At 26.0% G+C, this 20,360-nt stretch overlaps 2 protein-coding genes across 2 annotated transcripts; both read left to right on the forward strand.

Annotated features, from left to right (window-relative positions):
* The first annotated feature begins 2,575 nt into the window (after nucleotides 1-2,575).
* Nucleotides 2,576-3,488, forward strand: LOC114177133 (early nodulin-93-like). The gene is made up of 4 exons (XM_028062384.2): nucleotides 2,576-2,760; nucleotides 2,849-2,910; nucleotides 3,016-3,091; nucleotides 3,188-3,488. Exons 1-4 carry the CDS (start codon nucleotides 2,664-2,666, stop codon nucleotides 3,274-3,276), a joined length of 324 nt encoding a protein of 107 aa, XP_027918185.2. The 5' UTR covers nucleotides 2,576-2,663; the 3' UTR covers nucleotides 3,277-3,488.
* Nucleotides 3,489-7,966: 4,478 nt separating this feature from the next.
* Nucleotides 7,967-8,845, forward strand: LOC114177132 (early nodulin-93-like). The gene is made up of 4 exons (XM_028062383.2): nucleotides 7,967-8,167; nucleotides 8,256-8,317; nucleotides 8,420-8,495; nucleotides 8,592-8,845. The coding sequence occupies exons 1-4, from the start codon at nucleotides 8,071-8,073 to the stop codon at nucleotides 8,678-8,680; spliced, it is 324 nt and encodes a 107-aa protein (XP_027918184.2). The 5' UTR covers nucleotides 7,967-8,070; the 3' UTR covers nucleotides 8,681-8,845.
* The last annotated feature ends 11,515 nt before the right edge of the window (nucleotides 8,846-20,360 follow it).

The raw sequence follows: 20,360 nt of genomic DNA on the forward strand, positions 1-20,360 counted from the left end.
AGATTGTGCAAGTTAGAAGAAAAAAAATATTATGGCAATGATTAATAATTTAAAAATAAATTTAATTTTTGCAAATAATTTATGTAAACAATGACCTTTAGTTTAATTTTCAAGATTTATACAACATGTGTAGATTAGATTCTTGTATTCTAAGCAAAGAAAATTACCATTGAACCCTCGCAAACAAACTGATTAAAACAATATCAAAATCAGAAAAAATAAAGAGAATACAAGATTAATTAATAAAATAAATAAATATTTGTTGAAGTTTTCATTTTTGAAGTACATGTAAAATATTATCTGCAGATAAAATATGTGATGGATAGTTGGTACTCGCAAGTATTTGTTACCTGCGGGTAGCGCGGGTAATGGGTATTTTAATACCTGCTTATAAACGGGTTAGGTGTGGATATTATACTATCTATACCCGTAGATACCCGTTATCCATAAAAAATTAAAATTAAAATTATATTTTATTAAGTTAAATTTAATAAAAATTAAATTTTAGTTTATATTTTATTAGATAAAATTAAATTTATATTTAATATAATTTACATTTTATTTTACATTTTTTCTAATTTTATTTAAATTCTATTTTATATATTTATGAAATATATTTGTTTAATATTTGCAGGTATCCACAGGTTTTAAAATATCCGCAGATATTTTTTAAACAGATACTCGTACGGGTAGCAGGACGGGTAGCAGATGAATTTTTTTGTCGTGGGTCGGGTTGTGGTTAGACACTATCCGTGTCCGACCCGACCCGTTGTCATCCATAATTATAATATTTAATTTTTAAATTATTATTCTTTTAATCATTAACATACTGTCTTTAATTGTTAAATTGATATTTTTTTAATTACTAAAGCAATTATAATCAGATAATAAAAAATATTAATAAATAACTTATTTAAGTTAAATCATTTATAACTTTTGAAATATAAATAATGAAATGTATCGGTTAAAAGAAAAATAAATAATACTGAAACACTTATTTAAAAAATAGAATTGTTTCTACAATAGATTATGAAAATGGATAAAATATCATTAGTTTTTGTTGTTAAATTCCTAAGAAAAGATTACTGTTTCATTGTATCGTTATATATGAAATAGATTACTCTTCTATCACTGTATACGAAATAGTGATTACTGTTTTATTTTATTTTTTTCCTGTATCGAGAAGATGGTGTGATTATTGTAAATCTGAATTGAATGACTGAGTTTATGTACTTTGAGTTATATAATAGAAAAAAAAAAAGATTGGAAAGTGAGGATGTGACAGAGAATCAAAGTTAGATGCAGAAATGGCAGAAAAGAATTACTTAAATGTTGACACTCAACTTTACAATTAGCCACCCACTTCATTCAAAACCATGACCTCCTTTCTTTGCAACAAAAACACGCCAAACACGTCCTATATTCCCCCTCTCTGCTGTGAGTGCGATTCTCTGCATTCAATTCAACACGTGTTGCAATCTAAAGCAACATAGCAGAACCACTCCCACTGATCCAACGGAGATAAGTGCTGACCCACCAACTTCAATCCATTGTTTTACAACAATACATGTCCTCATGCTATAACCAAATGCAAGACATTAATTAAATTAAAATATTTTTTGAAAACTATTATTAGATAAAATAAAATAATTAAGAAAAAAAAAATTTCTACCAGTGACAAGAGAAATTAATTCATCTGCTATTACATGTAGTGTTTGGTTTTTAAATATTTAGTTATTTATTTGGATCCATCAATAATGTATCGGAGATCAATGCCCATTGTTTTTGGGCCCATCTCTGATCTAAATTCTAAACCAGCAGTTTGTACCCTTGCAGTTGAAAAAACACAAAGTAAGATATAGTAATTTTACTTTTATCTTTTTCTTAAACGAAGCAAGTAAACAAAGACATGCAGATCACTAGTAAAAAGACGAAATATTTGTTTTATCAATTTATACGTCAGGCGTGAGGATAATGTAAGCACGTTGTTTCTTGCCTGCTTTAATAACAGGATAAGGAAACGTGTGCAGAACATATAATCAGATTCAAGAATATAGATGAGCAAAAGTTTCAACTTAAAATATGGTTTTAAAGTTTAATTTCACAGTCAAATGATCTACCATTAGACTGTTATTTTACCAGATTAATTGTAGATATTTGCAAATTTTGCATTCAATTTGTACTGTGAGGCACGGACCAGTAATATATGACTAAATTGAAATATAAATAAGAATAGACTTTATTTTTAAATTTAATTTTATATGCATGAAGTACTTCTAATCACAATCTCAGAGGATGGACCACAATCCACTATAAAAATTTGGATAAAACTAATTTAATTTGCAACCTTATGAAAATACAAAGCAGTAATGTAGGAGTATTTTGGGAACAGCAAAAACATGAAGTATCAACCGACCCAAACCGAAAACAAGTGTCCGAGACTCTGGTTTCATTTGAAACCATCAAACTGCACCTGCCAAAGTCCTCTCTTTCTCTTTTTTCGAAAATAGTTTTTTTAAGTAAATGATTTATTTCTTCACCAAAACTCAGTATAAATATGTCACCAACATCAGCAGCTACTCAACCAAACACACTTCACTTATTCATCTGTTTTTATCAACACTTGTTCCATTCTTAGCTTTTGTCCAACCAAATTTTGGAAGATGGCCAATAGAAACGTTGCTGCTAATTCTTCTTTTGAAAGAACTAGCTTGGCTTCCCTGGATCAAAAGTTGGCCTTGGCCAAGCGCTGTTCTCACGGTAATAATACATGCACAACTTTCTGCAAATTTCACCATTTCTGAATATTGTTTGGTTACATTTACACTTTTGTTTTGTGCGTAAACAGAGGGTGTGATGGCAGGAGCCAAGGCAGCTGTTGTTGCTACTATTGCCACTGCAATCCCAACTGTAACTATTACTTCCACCTTTTCAATTTCCTTTGTTTCATTCCATTATTTTTTAGACATAACGTTGTCATGAATCCTAATCTGTTTACATTTGTTTGATCTGCAGCTGGCTAGTGTGAAGATGCTACCTTGGGCAAAAGCGAATCTCAATCACACTGCTCAAGCTCTCATAATTTCCACAGGTAACCATTATCATCCTAGGATGCTCCAATTATCTCCTCGTAACAATTACTGTGGTTGTTGGAATTAGTGATCTAAGTAGCACATTGTGTAAACAGTGGCTGGAGCAGCATATTTCATAGTAGCAGACAAGACCGTTTTGGCAACTGCAAGAAAGAACTCCTTCAACCCACCCTCCAATCCATGAATTCCAAATCGACAACTTGGTTGTTGGATTCAGCTGCACTACTTTAATCGGGATATCGTAGCATTAACCCGATCATCCAAATCATCACATATGTATATGTATTTAGAAGTTACAATAAAAAAGGATTTGCATTACTTACAGTGAGAGAGCACTTATGTACCAAACATCACTTAATTATAAGACTGCAAATCAATGGCCTTTCTTCTATGCAAGTGCAATTATCTTGGTATTTAAAATCTTGGATATGGATTCACTTATAAATTGAACTTTCTTAAAATATATATGTATTCTCAATCGAGTTTATCACCTCATCCTTTAAAAATTATTTAGGAAGTAATATCCTAAAGGCTCTTTCAATAATTTTGTTCTTCTGCTATATTATTAATTAAGAGAGAATATTATTATTTAAAAAAAAATGTATTTTTTTTACACGATAAAATTAAGTTCCTTATTTCTTTAATTCATGTCAATATTGCATGCATTGATTAATCAACGTAAAATTGATAATAAATAATTAAGTAAAATGCTGAAAATAAATAATGATAAAATGTTTCAAAAACAAATAAGTGGTAAAGTTTATAAAATTAAAATGCTTAAATAATAAAATATGTAGTAAATTTTTTTATTCATTTATGTCAGATTAAAAAGTGATAAAGATAGATGAAAGATGGAGACAATAAGACAACATATATGAGGTCATAAGCATTGCTGATAAAATATGGCTTCTTCTGTTCTAACTGTCATCAGCACTGCAGATAAAGCCTGGATAAAGCATGGATTATAAGGAAGCATTAATCACGTGAAAGCATGATCATCTAAGAAAGTAAATGGAAACCAAACAACGGAATTAATCACGCAAAATTTAGGAGAAAGGAGGAACAGAATATAAAACTCAAAAACAAAATATTAACGTTATATAAGTCTCTTTTCTCTGGTTTATTTTAAATTTATAACTTAAAAGTTAAAGTTAAAAATAAAAAAGTAAAATTAAGCTCAAAATATTAATAAAAGGCTTGCAACCCAATTGTTGATTGAAACAAACGTATTTTTATCAAATACATTTCTCCGTGTATTTTAAATTCGTTTCCAGACCAACCTATTTATTATAAGTTGCTGTAATTTATAAAAATAAGTTATTTTTAACTTATTTATTAATAATTTATTTTTTCCTTACGTTAAAAGTTTGAATAAACATCTTGATAATATAACTTTTTATTAGAAAATTATTATTTCTTCTTAAAACAACTCATACAAACTCACATGAAGATTTGAATATGGATTATTGATTAATACATACACCCAAGAATGGTAATCACACTCCAATGGAATACTTACGGTGAACATTCTTACCATTTTAATTATTTTAACAACTAAGCAAGTGAATGGGACTCTCTAGCGGGTCTTTAGGCCTAAAAAATAAAAACGTATAATTTTATTTATTTATTTTAGTAATAATATTTTCTATTAAATTAATTATAAAATTATATTTTAAAAAAATATTTTAATTTTTTAGTATTAATATATTTTTATTAAATTAATTATACATTTTTTTAAGTTAAAATGACTTAAAAAATTTATGACTAATATATCTTTATTAAAATTACAATAAATATATTTTCTTTCGTAAAGTATTACATAAAATCGTAAAATTGAAAATGATATCTGATCAAAATTTTAATGTTATTTAATCCATGCTCTCTCAAAAATATTAATTTTAATACCTATTTTTTCAACAATATTAAAGTTTATTCAACTTCATAAACGAACTGCTGACATATAAGATGACATGTCTCTCTCATGTGATGTGTATAATCTTTATTTATTTAATAAAAAATTAATTTAAAAGAAATAAACCTAATTACAGTTGCACGGTGGACTCAACTTCTTCTCCTCCAACACAAAACACGTCCACCCATTTCCTTCCACTTCAATCACCTTCATCGATGTTTATAGTATTTTCTTTAATTTATTTATAATTTTTTTAATCTTTTATTTTTTATTTAAAAAATAAATAAAGAAAAATTATCAGGTGTCATGATGATTTATAATGTGACCGTGACAATGTGATATGACAATAACAATGATAATGTTAACAATGATAATGTTATGTGTAACTATCACACCATATATCATTATCTTAGTTTTAAGTTCATCACTATATTTTTATTTATTTTGATTTCGTTCCAAATTTTTTTAAATAAAATAATTACGTCTCTTTTCAAATTAAAATAAAACTTAATTTTAATATAAATGTTATATGATGTTTTTATTAAAATTAATATTTTTATTAAATATTTTTAATAAAATTAAGTTTATTTAAATATATATTTTATGTTAAATTTTATTTTAAATTATTTTAAAGTGGTTAATAGAAATGAATATTATTAAAAAAATAAAAATTAATTTCAACTATGTTAAACTTAATTATCAATTTCATTTTATAAAATAAAAGAAAATTATCAATTTTTTTACTCTGTAAATTTTAAAATGTGTAAATTTTAATAATTTTTATATAAATGTTTGAATTATTTAAAAATAGAAATTTTATTAAATTTATTTAAATTTATATTTATATTAAATTTTATTTTAATCTCTTTTAAAGTGGTTAATAAAAAGTAATGTTATTAAAACAATAAAAAATAATTTTAACTAACAAATGTTAAATTTGTTTATCAATTTCATTTCATAAAATAAAATGAATTTATCTATTTTTTTTAATCTTTTAAACAATTGTAAAAGAAATGAAAGAAAATATATTGAGAATAAATTAATACTTTATAAAAAATACCCACAAACAAACCCTTATTTTCTTCTCATTTCACATACTATTTTCTCAAACAACCCCGTGTAAATTATCTTTAATCAGCTATATATTTGATAGTGTAAGGTAAGATCTAAGACCAGAGAACAGAGAAATAAATGCTTAATAAATTAAAGTCATCAACACTGAACACTTCAGAAGAGAAAGGGTAATAGTTTAAGATTTAATTTGCTGTGTATTACGATTATATTTGAGGCTATGCATTTTCAGGCCACTATATTAAAATATAGGAAACTAGAAAGTAACTATGTCATGTGGTGTATTAATCAACATAGAATAGAATCACTTCAAATACGGAAAAGTTGAAATGATAGAACTCAGGTTGTTGGCTGTTTCAACTTTTACAATATTATATTTTAAGCAACTATTATACCTTTGGGTATATGTAAAATACGTTTCATTAATATTTTAATTTCATAAATAATTTTTAAATTAAGATAATAAAAAAAGTTCTAGAAAATAATTTCCTAAGTTTTTCTCTTTAAAATAAAAAACTTATCCCACTGTTTTCGAGAGTCCGACATCCAGAATTGTAGCACATGCGGGTCAACATGTGTGCAATCTAACTAAAGATGCCGATGTTTTCTTATTGCAACTTTAACAGAGATGAGTCCTAAGTTGAACCAACAAATTTTGCAGACGGTAATGTAAATAAAAGTATTCATGCGCCTTTTTAAAGAGAGGATTATAAAAAAGATAAAACATCAATCGAAATAAAAAAACCAAGTATAAGAGACTAATATTATTTCAAACTCAATTATGGATTTACGGATCTTCGTCACGGTGTTCAGTTTTTTTAATTTTTAATTAATGTAAGATTTAAATTTATATTTGAAATTATTTAACATCTAAAACAATTAGAATCCGTCACTAAAAATAATTCATATACAAATTAAAAAATAGATAAATTATATAAAAACAATACATTAATTTATGAATAAATTAAATTTAGTGTATAAAAATAAATAGATTAAACATGTTTTTAATCATTAAATTTTGACGTGAATTTAAAATTTGTTCTCCTAAAATTTGATACAATTTGACATTCAAATTTTAAAAACAAATAAATATAATTTTTTAACTCAATTGTATTAATTCTTTTTAACACATGTCAAACATAGTTTAACAAATTTAAATGTCAATTTTAAACTTTATTTAACAAACTAAAAAGAGCTAACACTATAACTTTAAAGATTCCACCTTTCATTTTAAAATTTGAAATATAAAATATGTCAAAATTAAAAAAAAAATCAAATTTAAAAAATAAAAATATATTTAACCTAAAATAATTTGAATTTATAAAGAAACTTTATCCCATCTTTTATCTGTTTACTTTGTTTAAGGAAAAGGACTCCAGATGCAACTACAATACTTTATTAGCCTACCCTGAACATGTATCATGATATTGATTCCAATATCTGAGTGTTTGTAAAATATTTAGTTATTGGGATTGATGTACGAGAAATGCCCATGGTTTTTGTCCATCTTCAATTTAAACCACCACCCTTAAAAAGGGGCGGAGTAACAAAGAGAAAGGATGTAGGTAAAAACTAAAAGGAGAGTGTAATTGTTTTTGGACTTTTCTGGCACCTGTGGATAAGAACACTACTTCACTCCTACTGCGCTGTATTAGAATAAGACACATGGTCATTCCCACAAAAACCCTCACATGCCCAAATTTGGATAAAGCATGAAAATAATTTAGGGACCAACAAAACATCAACAAACCGAAACCGAAGCTGTAGTGAAAAACCACTGTCTGAGACGATGGATTTCAATTGAAACCATCAAACTGCACACTACCCAATTCCTCTCCTTCACTTTTTTCGGAAATAGTTTTAAGTTTTCTTCACCAAAACTCAGTATAAATATGCTACCAACTTCAGCAGCTATTCAACCAAACATACTTCACTTATTCATCTGTTTTTACCAACACTTTCATTCTTAGCTTTTGTCCAACCAAATTTTGGAAGATGGCCAATAGAAATGTTGCTGCAAATTCTTCTTTTGAAAGGACAAGCTTGGCTTCCCTGGATCAAAAGTTGGCCTTGGCCAAGCGCTGTTCTCACGGTAATAATACATGCACAACTTTCTGCAAATTTCACCATTTCTGAATATTGTTTGGTTTTCATTTAATTTTTGTTTTGTGTGTAAACAGAGGGTGTGATGGCAGGAGCCAAGGCAGCTGTTGTTGCTACTATTGCCACTGGAATCCCAACTGTAACCATTACTTCCACCTTTTCAATTTCCTTTGTTTCATTCAATTTTTTAGACATAAAGTTGTGATTTATCATAATCTGTTTACATTTGTTTGATCTGCAGTTGGCTAGTGTGAAGATGCTACCCTGGGCAAAAGCAAATCTCAATCACTCTGCTCAAGCTCTCATAATTTCCACAGGTAACTATTATCATCCTAGGATGCTCCAATTGTCTCCTCGTAACAATTACTGTGGTTGTTGGAATTAGTGATCTAAGTAGCACATTGTGTAAACAGTGGCTGGAGCAGCATATTTCATCGTAGCTGACAAGACTGTTTTGGCAACTGCAAGAAAGAACTCCTTCAACCCACCCTCCAACCAATGAATCCTAAATCTGACAACTTGGATATGGAATTCAGCTGCATTATATTGAACTATCTGAGCTTCAACCTAATCACATGTATATGCATTTCAAATAAAGAAAGATTTGCATTTCAGATCAAATATGTATCGATTATGAATGCAAATAGTTGGTCTTTCTTCTACCCAAGTACGTGTGTTATCTACCATTCATCAGGTAGACAAAGTTTCTCACCATTCATTGCGTGAACAAAACCCGTCTGTGAAAAATGGTGAAGATAATTTTATTTTGCTAAAAAATTAGATTTAAAGTGGCACATTGAATTAAGATAACAAATTTAACAATACACAAACCAAACCAAGAAGAGGAGCCCCTAAAGGCAATAACATACAAGAGATAATCCGTTTAAAACAGGACCCAGCATACGATTAAGAGTAATTAATAAACATCAAATAATTAATTATATATTAAATAAATTTTTATTTTAATAATTATTAATATAATTTTATTTTATTTAGAGTAAAAAAAATGTTCATAAATATTACACACAGTTATAATTTATAATTTATTTGATGCACAACAAAAATAAAATAATAAAATAATTTTAATATTGTTATAATGTTTCTCTTTTTCTCTTTTAAATCGTTTGTCTATCATTCTAACGTTTTTAAAAATTAAAATATAACTAAACATAAAAGACAGAAAAAATAATTTTATCTTTAAATAACCTATTATATGATTTTATATTATTTTAATTGTTAGAATTCATTATTTCATATCTCAAACAAAATATAATGAGATAAATTATCATCATTAATTATATAGTAAATAGTGTCATTAGATTAACATTATCTTATCAGCAAAGTGGTTAAAATCGAAATGAGATTAAGATAAAAAAATATTCGTATAATTGTGATATCATAGATTTTATTTTTAATACAAACACATGTCTATAAAAATAAAATTAATTCATTATCAATACTTATTCAAATTTAATGGTGATGCATCACTGTTTTGATAAATAAATGTTTCAAGAAATTTTTTTTGATAGTAATTATATTAATTTTTAATTGAAAAATCAATTTTAATAATAATTATATTAATTTTTAATTGAGAGAATTGTGACGTAACAATGAAAGTTTCTAATTACATTAACTTTGATTTTGTAAGCTCATATTCTTGTCTCCAAATCTCCTATGGTACAATTATGCTTGAAATGTAAATCGTAAATACGATGTAAAATTGTGAATCTCTTATGATATAATTATGCTTGGAATGTAAATCGTAAATACGATGTAAAATTGTAAAATTTTATTATTTAAATCTCAATTTTAACTATTTTACTTAAAAAATTATTTACTTTATAAAAAAATTTAAAACCAACAGAATAAATAGTTTAAATGCAAAATTTAAAAGAATTAAAATTTAAGAATTTAGAAAAATAATTAAATTATTAAAAATAAATAAATTTTATCTAAAAATAATAACTTTAAATCTTTCATATTTTCATATTCATTTGTTTTTGTATTACTATTTTCTCCTTACCTTTATTTCTATTGGTATTTGGTGATAATTAGGAATGAGAAATTACTTTTTATTATTGATTTGTGATAAAAGTTAGTTTTATTTAAATTTTTAGGATTATTTTTCTTTTCAAATCCTATTTTTATTATTCTTGTTAGTAAAAATACATGTGTTACATTTTTATTAAACTTTTTTCTATGATAAAAAAATAATAAAAATATTATTATTATAATTATAAAAGTAAATATAAATAATTTTATAATTTTATTATGAATAACTATTTTAATTTTAAAAAAGTGTTTAAATTTTTTTTACTAAGTACAAGATATTTTTTTACATTTCTTTTATTGACGAATGATAAGAGTTTTTTTTAATAATATTATGATTATTTTTTGTAATTGTAGATCATATTATTGTTTCTTTTATTCTTTAAGTACTGTTTGGATTCATGAGTGGATTTGAGAGAAAGAAAGAGTGAATAAATTAATTTAATGAGGGTGGAGAGAAGATTGTGATGTGTTTTGGATTAAGGAATTTTAAATGATAGATGAAGGGATTTGAAGAAAAAGATTTTGAGAGTTTGTGAACGATGTAATAGGTATAATAAATTAAAAAAATGTTTTAATTGATAAAAGTAGGTAATTATCAAATTATCTTGTGAAAAAATGTGATATAAATTTAAATATATGTAGTGAAAATTATATTACAATAAAATCAAATTTGTTATCATTTTATTACATTCTTTTAAGTGTACAATTTTAAGTAGGTTAAATCTTAAAGTAAAATAATGGAGGTGTGTGTATGAAAATGAGAGGTGCATGATGTAAAGATGGGTGCTGAGAGTAAGGCTGGCATACATAGCCCAAACCCCATTTCATGCTTGCTTCGTCTCCAACAGTAATTCCCTTCGTATGTATGAATCCTTCCCTCCTTCAAACTCTCGCCTGCAAATCGTCACAGATCGCTTGAAACAAATGTGAGAGACACTTCAGCTTGAACAGTCCATACTCTGAAACAAACACACCTTGACCAAAATATCCTTTTTTATAATTGCATAGTGAAAAAAAATCTATTTCTTATATATATATATATATATATATATATATATATATATATATAAAATCAAAGTTTATTTTATTTTGTTTATATAAATAATATAATAAAATAAATAATAAATAATAAATATTAATATTAACAATAATAAATTATACTAATTATAAATAACAAATTCAATATTCCATTTTAATATAATTTCTACCATTTATATTTATATTTATATCACATTTATCTTTAAAAGTAAAATAGTAATCATATAATTTTATTCATTAAAATATTATTTTAATTTATCATATACATCACATCATAGACAAACTTTTATAGACTTTTCTTCATTCATTCTTTCAAATCCCTTAATCCAAATAATGTAATAATTTCCTTTTCATTATCTCAAATTCATTCACTCTCTCCCCCTCAAATTATTTCCGCAATCCAAAGACACCCTTAAGATTTTCTTTTTTATTAATGCCACAAAGCAATATATGGTGAACTATTTTTCTTATTGCTGTCTTTAATAATTATTTGTTGATGTTTGTACTCATTATTTTCTTATCATAAATATCAATATTTTTTTTGTCAAAAATTTGTTAGAAAATTTTTTCTAATATTGTTTGTTAAGTGATAAAATTTGTTAGGCAACATTGATCTAAAACTTGAGAAAAAAACAAAAACTAGTAATATGAAAAAATTATTTTGGTTAATGTTAATTTAAATATTTGTGCTTGATATCAATAAAAAAAATAATCTTAATCGATGATAATTGAAAAAAGGAACTTCATCGATACAGATAAGAAAATCTTGATAAACCTTCACCGAAAAATAACATCGTCTAAAATTCTTATCAACATATATGTTTTTTAATTATTAACTATTATTTGATAATTAAATATATATTTGATATTTTTATGATAATTAAATTATTTTATCCAAATAAGTTTGACTTGTTCATGTTTAGTTAAATTTAAATGATATCATAGAATATACATTCAAGGGAAATCAAATCAAATTAAACTTGTGTTGAGTCAAGTTGATTGAATCAAAATCAAATTAAGATCATCTCAAACTAAATAAAATTAATTTCATCATGTTTATTAAGTAGATTTAAGGTAAAATTAAATTTAGTTGACAAAGTTAATCTAATATATATTTAATTCAATTTAAATTAAATTAAAAAATTTAAGTCAAATCAAATAGATCTAATTAAAATCATTTGAATTATAAATTTAATTTATTTTATTGTATTTGGATTAGATCTAGATTTTGAAAAATCTAGTCATCCCTAAATTCATTGATTATTTTAAAAGAAATTTATTTATTAGATAGATATTATGAGTTCAGATAGTTTGGTTATAAAGAGGAATTGCATGGTATTTACCTTCCATTCATTCATTTAAAAATGTCCCAAAAGAATTATTATAGTTAAACAGCGAAATGTTTAGGAATATCAAAGCAGGTCAAGTTTGTCGGATCAGTCTGTCAGGCTGCCAAAAAAAGTAGATTATGTTAAAATTTTTAACCTGTCAATTCATTGTAGTCTAATCCGCCTAGTCTGTCAAACTGACAAGTCAAAGGCAGATGAGCTCGTCCTGGCTCATTGACCCTTTTTTATGTTTAAAAATTAAAAATAAATAACAATTTTATATTATATAAAAAAAATTGTATATATAAACAAATTTTATAAACAAAAAAAAACTAAAAAATTAAAAAAAAGTAATGGGCCAATCCGTCGGCCTGCCTACTCTAGTGCAGAATGAGTTAAGGGTCTTTCTTTCTACACCTCCAAAATTTCTTCTACACCTCCAAACTTTCTTTAAATTCCTAAAAAACCCTTTGACCATTTAACAAACTCCGCAAACACCACACCCCCAAAATTATGTAGACTTTTGGAAGTCAAAATATATGACTTCCGGAAGTCAAAATATATCACCGGAAGTCGACTTTCGGAAATCAAAAATCATCACCGGAAGTCAAAAATCATCACCGGAAGTCGACTTCCGGAAGTCAAAAAACATCACCGGAAGTCGACTTCCGGAAATCAAAAAACATTACGAAAGTCGACTTCCGTATATAAAAAAAATATATATTTTATTTTATTAAATTTTTTAAAATACGTATACAAAATTATAAAACACTTAAATTTAAAAAGATTACATTAAAAAATAAAAAAAATAAATAATAAAATTACTAAACAAAAAATTGAAAAACAAAATTAAAATATAATTTAAATTCAAATAATAAAACTTTAAATAATTTAAAAAGAATATATATATATATATATATATATATATATATATATATATATATAAATATATGTAAACCGGAAGTCGGACTTCTGTATATATATATAAACGGAAGTCGACTTCCGGTATTAAAAATGATACAACATATATATTTTATAAAGTTTTATTATTTTAATTTAAATTATTTTTTAATTTAAATTTTATTTTTACTTTTACTTATTTTATTGATATTATTATAATTATTTTATTTATATATTTCATGTATATTATTTTATATTTTATTTAAATTTTTTAATTTTGTTTAAAATATAAATATTTAATTTTAATCAAATTTATTTTTTTTAATTATATATTTTTTATATTTTTAAATTTATATTTATTTTTATACAATTTATTAAAAATGTAATAAAAAAACAAAAGAATTAAAAAAATGATATTTAAAATAACATATATAAATAATATATAAATAATCAAATTTTAAATAAGAAAAAGGAATATTCTTGAAAATCGAATTCTAATGATATATAATTTCTTTTAAATTTGATTATTAATATATGTTATTTCAAATATAATTTTTTAATTCTTTTTTATTTTTATTAAATTTTTAATAAATTATATAAAAATAAATTTAAATTTAAAAATATAAAAAAATATATAATTGAAAAAATTTTAAAAATTTGATTAAAATTTTAAACAAAATTAAAAAATTCAAATAAAATATAAAATAATATACATGAAATATATAAATAAAATAATTATAATAATATAATAAAATAAGTAAAAGTAAAAATAAAATTTAAAAATAATTTAAAATAAAATAATAAAACTTTATAAAATATATATGTTTTATAATTTTTAATGCCGGAAGTCGACTTCCGTTTGTATATATATATATGGAAGTCCGACTTCCGGTTTATATATATATATATATATATATATATATATATATATATATATATATATATATATATATTCACTTTTAAATTATTTAAATTTTTATTATTTGAATTTAAATTATTTTTCAATTTATTTTTTCAATTTTTTATTTAGTAATTTTATTATTTATTATTTTTTTATTTTTTAAAGTAATATTTTTTAAATTTAAATGTTTTATAATTTTGTATACGTATTTTAAAAAATACAATAAAATAAAATATATTTTTTTTTTATATACGGAAGTCGACTTTCGTAATGTTTTTGACTTCCGTAATGTTTTTTGACTTTCGGAAGTCGACTTCCGGTGATGATTTTTGACTTCCGGAAGTCAACTTCCGGTGATGATTTTTGATTTCCGGAAGTCGACTTCCGGTGATGATTTTTGACTTCCAGAAGTCGACTTTCGGTGATGATTTTTGACTTGTGGAAGTCATATATTTTGACTTCCGGAAGTTGACATCCGGAAGTATATTTGGGGGTGTGATGTCCGTGCGTTTCTTTAAATTGTCAAAGGGTATTTTGGGAATTTAAAGATTTTTTGGAGGTGCATAAGAAATGCTTGGAGGTGTAGGAAGAAAGACCCACGAGTTAATATGTTTAATCCATTTTTGGGGTTTTCTTCCTGCACCCCCAATATTTCTTCTGCACCTCCAAACTTTTCATAAATTCCAAAACTACCCTTTTAGTATTTTTAAATTTTAAATCAATTAATCTCTATTTCTCTCTCCTATTTAATGCTTCACTTGTTTTCACTCAACCCTAGCCGTCGCACACCCCCCCAATCTCTCATCTGCCCCCACTCACCTCTCTAACGTGCCTCACTGTCGTGCCCCACTCCTTCTTTTTTTTTTGTCCGCTCTTCCTCTTCCCTTCCCCATTCCTCTCCAACATGTAAGTAAAATTATCCTGTTGTATATTTTAATTTTATAATTTATTGATTGTTTCTGCCATGTTTGCTATGTTTGCTGTATGTAGTTATTATTTTTTATTTGAATATAGATATGTAAAAACACAAACCCGGAAGTCGTGGACTTCCATAGAACCAGGTTGGGAAGAAAGAAAAAATGACACTTACGGAAGTCAACATCAATACCGGAAGTCGACTTCCGTAGTTAAAACTGAGTTCCGTGAAAGTAAACATTATTGATTTTCGTAAGAGCATATGACTTCCGTAGAGTATGGCGTGACTTCCGTAGGCGAGTTCCACTTCCGTAGGCGTGTTCCACTTCCATAGGCGAGTTCCACTTCCGTAGGCAAGTTCCACTTCTGTAAGGCGAGTTCCACTTCCGTAAGGCGAGTTCCACTTCCGTAAGGCGAGTTCCACTTCCGTAAGACGAGTTCCACTTCCGTAATAACGTAATGACGTGTTCCGTAATTTTTTTTACTTAATTTTAATTTTAATGTAAATAATTTTGATATTAATTAATTTTAATTATTATTAATTATAATTAATTATAATTTTAAAAAAGTAAAATTTAGAATAATTAAAATTTTAGTTATTTACGATTTTGAATAATTTTAATTTTATTTAATTTTATTATTGAGTAAATATAATTTTAAAAAATTATAATTTAAAATAATTAGAATTTAAAATAATTAAAAGTATAGTTATTTACGATTTGGAATAATTTAAATTTTAATTAATTTAATTATTGAGTAAATATAATTTTAAATAATTATAATTTAGAATAATTAAAATTTTAGTTATTAACGATTTAGAATAATTTTAATTTTAATTAATTTTATTATTGAACAAATATAAATTTAAATAATTATAATTTTAAATAATTATAATTTAGATTAATTAAAATTTTATTTATTTATGATTTTGATAAATTTTAATTTTAATTAATTTTATTATTGAGTAAATATAAATTTAAATAATTATAATTTTGAATAATTATAAATTTAGTTATTTACGATATTGAATAATTTTAATTTTAAATAATTTTTTATTGAGTAAATATAATTTCAAATAATTATAATTTTGAATAATTAAAATTTTAGTTATTTACCATTTTGAATAATTTAAATTTTAATTAATTTTATTATTCAGTAAATATAAATTTAAATAATTATAATTTTAAATAATTAAAATTTTGGTTATTTATGATTTTTGAATAATTTAAATTTCAATTAATTTTATTATTGAGTAAATATATTTTTAAATAATTTTAATTTTGAATAATTTTAATTTTAATTAATTTAATTATTGAGTAAATATAAATTAAAATAATTATAATTTTGAATAATTAAAATTTTAGTTATTTACGATTTTGAATAATTTTAATTTTAATTAATTTTATTGTTGAGTAAATATAATTTTAAATAATTATAATTTTGAATAATAATAATATATTATAATTTTGAATATTAATAATTATAAATAATTATTATTTGTAAAAATTATAATTATTATTTATAATTTTGGATAATTTTAATTAATTATATTGTTCGAATAATTTTATTTTTAATTATAGACATGGCTAGGACAAGAGGAACTCATCGTGGTGGCTCAAGTTCTCCATATGCTGAGGCTTCTGAGCAAGAGCCTAGGCAGAGACCTACTGCATCTGTTCGTAGAAGAGGTAAGAGTCATCATACAGAGAGTGGTCCATCATCTCATGGGGTAGGTGGTTCATCAACTAGTCATGGAGAAGCTGGTCCATCATTACCAATTCCTACTGATATTCATGAGGAGCAAGAAAATATAATTCAGCATGAGGAGGTTGTTGCCGGGCAGGACCACGATGTTTTAGGAGGATTTCCTGGAGGACCCGAGGATACATCTTTGTTGACCGGATTTGCTGATCATGTTGCATGTGCTATTTGGGATGGCCAGGTTAGTATTGTACTTTAATAATTTATTTGTTGAAATTGGTGGATGAATTTATAATATTTGTATAATGGTTTTTATTAGGACCGAGTGGACATGAAGTTAGTGTCCCATGGCAAGAAATTGAAAAGATTCGAAGTTTGTCATGCAGCTATTCAGCCATTTGTTCAAAATTCAGGGTTGATGCCACCATGTGATATAATATATGAATATCCTAATAAGGGTCTGATACTAGCTTTTGTTGAGAGGTGGCATAGAGAGACCAGTAGCTTTCATCTTCCTTTTGGAGAGATGACTGTGACATTAGACAACGTCTTTGTCCTTCTTCATTTGCCTATAGTTGGAGAGCTTTTAAGCAATGAAGCATTAGACTTCGATGTTGCTCTTCAGTGTGTGATTGATCTTTTAGGCGTTGAACGGTTGAAGGCGTCATCTGAGTTGAATCACTGTTGTGGTCCTTATGAAAGACTCAGTTGGTTGAGAGACGTTTACACTGAGTGTTGTGACAATCAGCAGTGGGAGTTTGCGGCACGGGCGTATCTGCTGCATCATTGTACGATGGATCACGCTTAGTGGACTGTTCTGATCGATGACCTTTTTTTGTTGTGCACCTTTGGTTTTAACTTTTTGCGTTGGAGCCACCATTGATGTCATTGCAGGACACGCAATTTCATGTAACTTTTGTTTGATTGTTACTTTTCCTGCAATATCGACTTCACTGAAACGATTGACAACCATATCAATTTCTTTGTCTATGCATAACCTAGGAAGCGATTCATTTGATGAAATATTTGAGAAGTTTAATCTAGTCCACATTATATGAAGAACAGTCGGAGGAATCACCCCATAGACATATCGTGCTAATTCACAAGCACATGGTAAACCATATGTCGCTCTCAACACACATCCACAACTCCCGCTGTCAAATCCTATATGATTGACTCGTTCAACCTCATCAGCAATGAGTCCTAAAGCATGTCTTGATACAATTCCAACCAATCTTTTATACATGCCTCCCTTATACGCGTCACTGATTAGATTTATACTTTTTTTCAAAAGATGCCTTGATTTCATTATGTTGGAGGATAATAACGTTATGGATTGCATCCCAACACGAGCATAAGTCTCCCATACTGCTTCCTAGAACTTTCTTCAGGCTCCAGTGCGCTGATTCAACCCTATTATATTTAACAAACAATATTATAAGTGAATTAAGAACATAACTGATGATAATAACAATGAAACATACCTGTTTGATGTTGTGTTTCCTAAATGCATTACTCGATTTGTCCATGCCTTTACAAAGAATTTTTTATAAGGAATTATCCAACTTTCATTGACATACTCAAAGAATAAAGGCCATGAGATACAAACATGACGAAGGCGGTCAACACAATCATTAAAGGACGACTCATCTTCACAATACATAACATTTTCCCATGCTTCCATCACAACATCCCATGCGTCAACAGAATTTACTAACATTTTACACTTCGCTTGCACATTTTTCTGAATATGGAATCGGCAGAGGAGATGATAAAAATTAGGAAAAACACTACCAATAGCATTCATCAAAGCAAGGTCTCTGTCACTCACAATTACTTGTGGACCACCCTCAGAGGTCATGAATAATCCTCTAAATCTTTCTAGGGCCCAAGTGAAATTAGATTCTCGTTCACTAGATATGAATGCAAACGCAACAGAGAAAGTCAACCCTGTAGATGTCACCCTAACAATCTCAAGTAATGGCAATCGATATTTGTTGGTTTTGTAGGTGGTGTCCATCAAGAATACGATATTAAATGCATTCAACAATTTAATAGAATCAGGATGTGTCCAAAACAGATCACTAACCACTTCAGATTCTTCTAGACATCTACTCAAATGGATGTAATTATCACGATCTAACAACATCATCAAGTGTTGTAATTCAGTTCTTGAACCTCTCAACGATCGTTTATAAGTGTATCTTACATTATAAATTTACTTTATCGTTGTGACATTACACTCACTATTTTCTTTGAGAGTGAGTAGAATATTTGCTGGCTTGACTTGACTCTTAGACATGTCAACAAGCAAGGATTGTTCAGAAGATTTTAACCTCCCAGCAAATGGGTGACCAACTAGTGTATGAGACACATCATGGTTATGATATCCACACATTACCTTCAACATCCAACCATCTCCATTACTAATTGGTTTGCCTTTGAGTTTAAATGGACAATCACATTTTCTTGTGCCAGAGACACTAGGCTGAACATCAGATTTATACTTCCTATACTTACCACCCCTTTCACAGCCTAACAATACATACGTTTTTCTCCCAGGTTGACCAGTAGCTTTGTCAGATCTGATAGTGACAACAACAAAACCAAGATGAAATGCTATCCCTCAAACCCACTGAATCAGCTCATCTCGTGTTGAAAATATCTGATCAGTCGTAAAATTATTTGTATAGTCTCCATCACTCATCTCATTTATAAAAGAAGAGAAATCTGAGATGAAACTCGAATTTACTTGTGAATACATAAAATTTAAAGGAAGATCGTTCATCTTAGATAACTTTAACCACCTATAATCTAACATTAGTAATCAATACCACTTTTTACAAAATAAAATAAATATAAAAAAATTAAAATATTCCTCAAACAATTAAATAAATATAAAAAAAATCAAATATACATAAACACTCAACCATAAAAAAATAAAAAAAAAATAAAATTAAATCGATAAAAATTAAAAATATTCATTCAAAAATATAAAACAAACACACAATAAATAAATAGTAAACTTAAACAAATAATAATTAAAACATACAAAAATATAAAAAAAATAAATATTCATGTAAATAAAAGTTAAATAAATAATATAAATAAATAATAAATAAAGCATAAGTTATTATTCAAACCGTAACAAAATTATAAATTACAAAATAAAATAAATTAAAATATTACTAAGTCTAAAAGCATGGAAGTAGAAAAGTGAAAGAAAAAAGAAAAAAGGTAACTTAGTATAGCAAAGTGGAAAACTGAAAAAGAAAAAACAAAGAAAAAACAAAGCTTAGCCATCTACGGAAGTGGAGTGGAAAAGTGAAAATAAAATAAAAAAAAAG

The sequence above is a fragment of the Vigna unguiculata genome, chromosome 3 (assembly GCF_037176805.1).
Source record: "Vigna unguiculata cultivar grain cowpea cultivar isolate G323 ecotype 2 chromosome 3, ASM3717680v1, whole genome shotgun sequence".
Taxonomy (NCBI): Eukaryota; Viridiplantae; Streptophyta; class Magnoliopsida; order Fabales; family Fabaceae; genus Vigna; species Vigna unguiculata.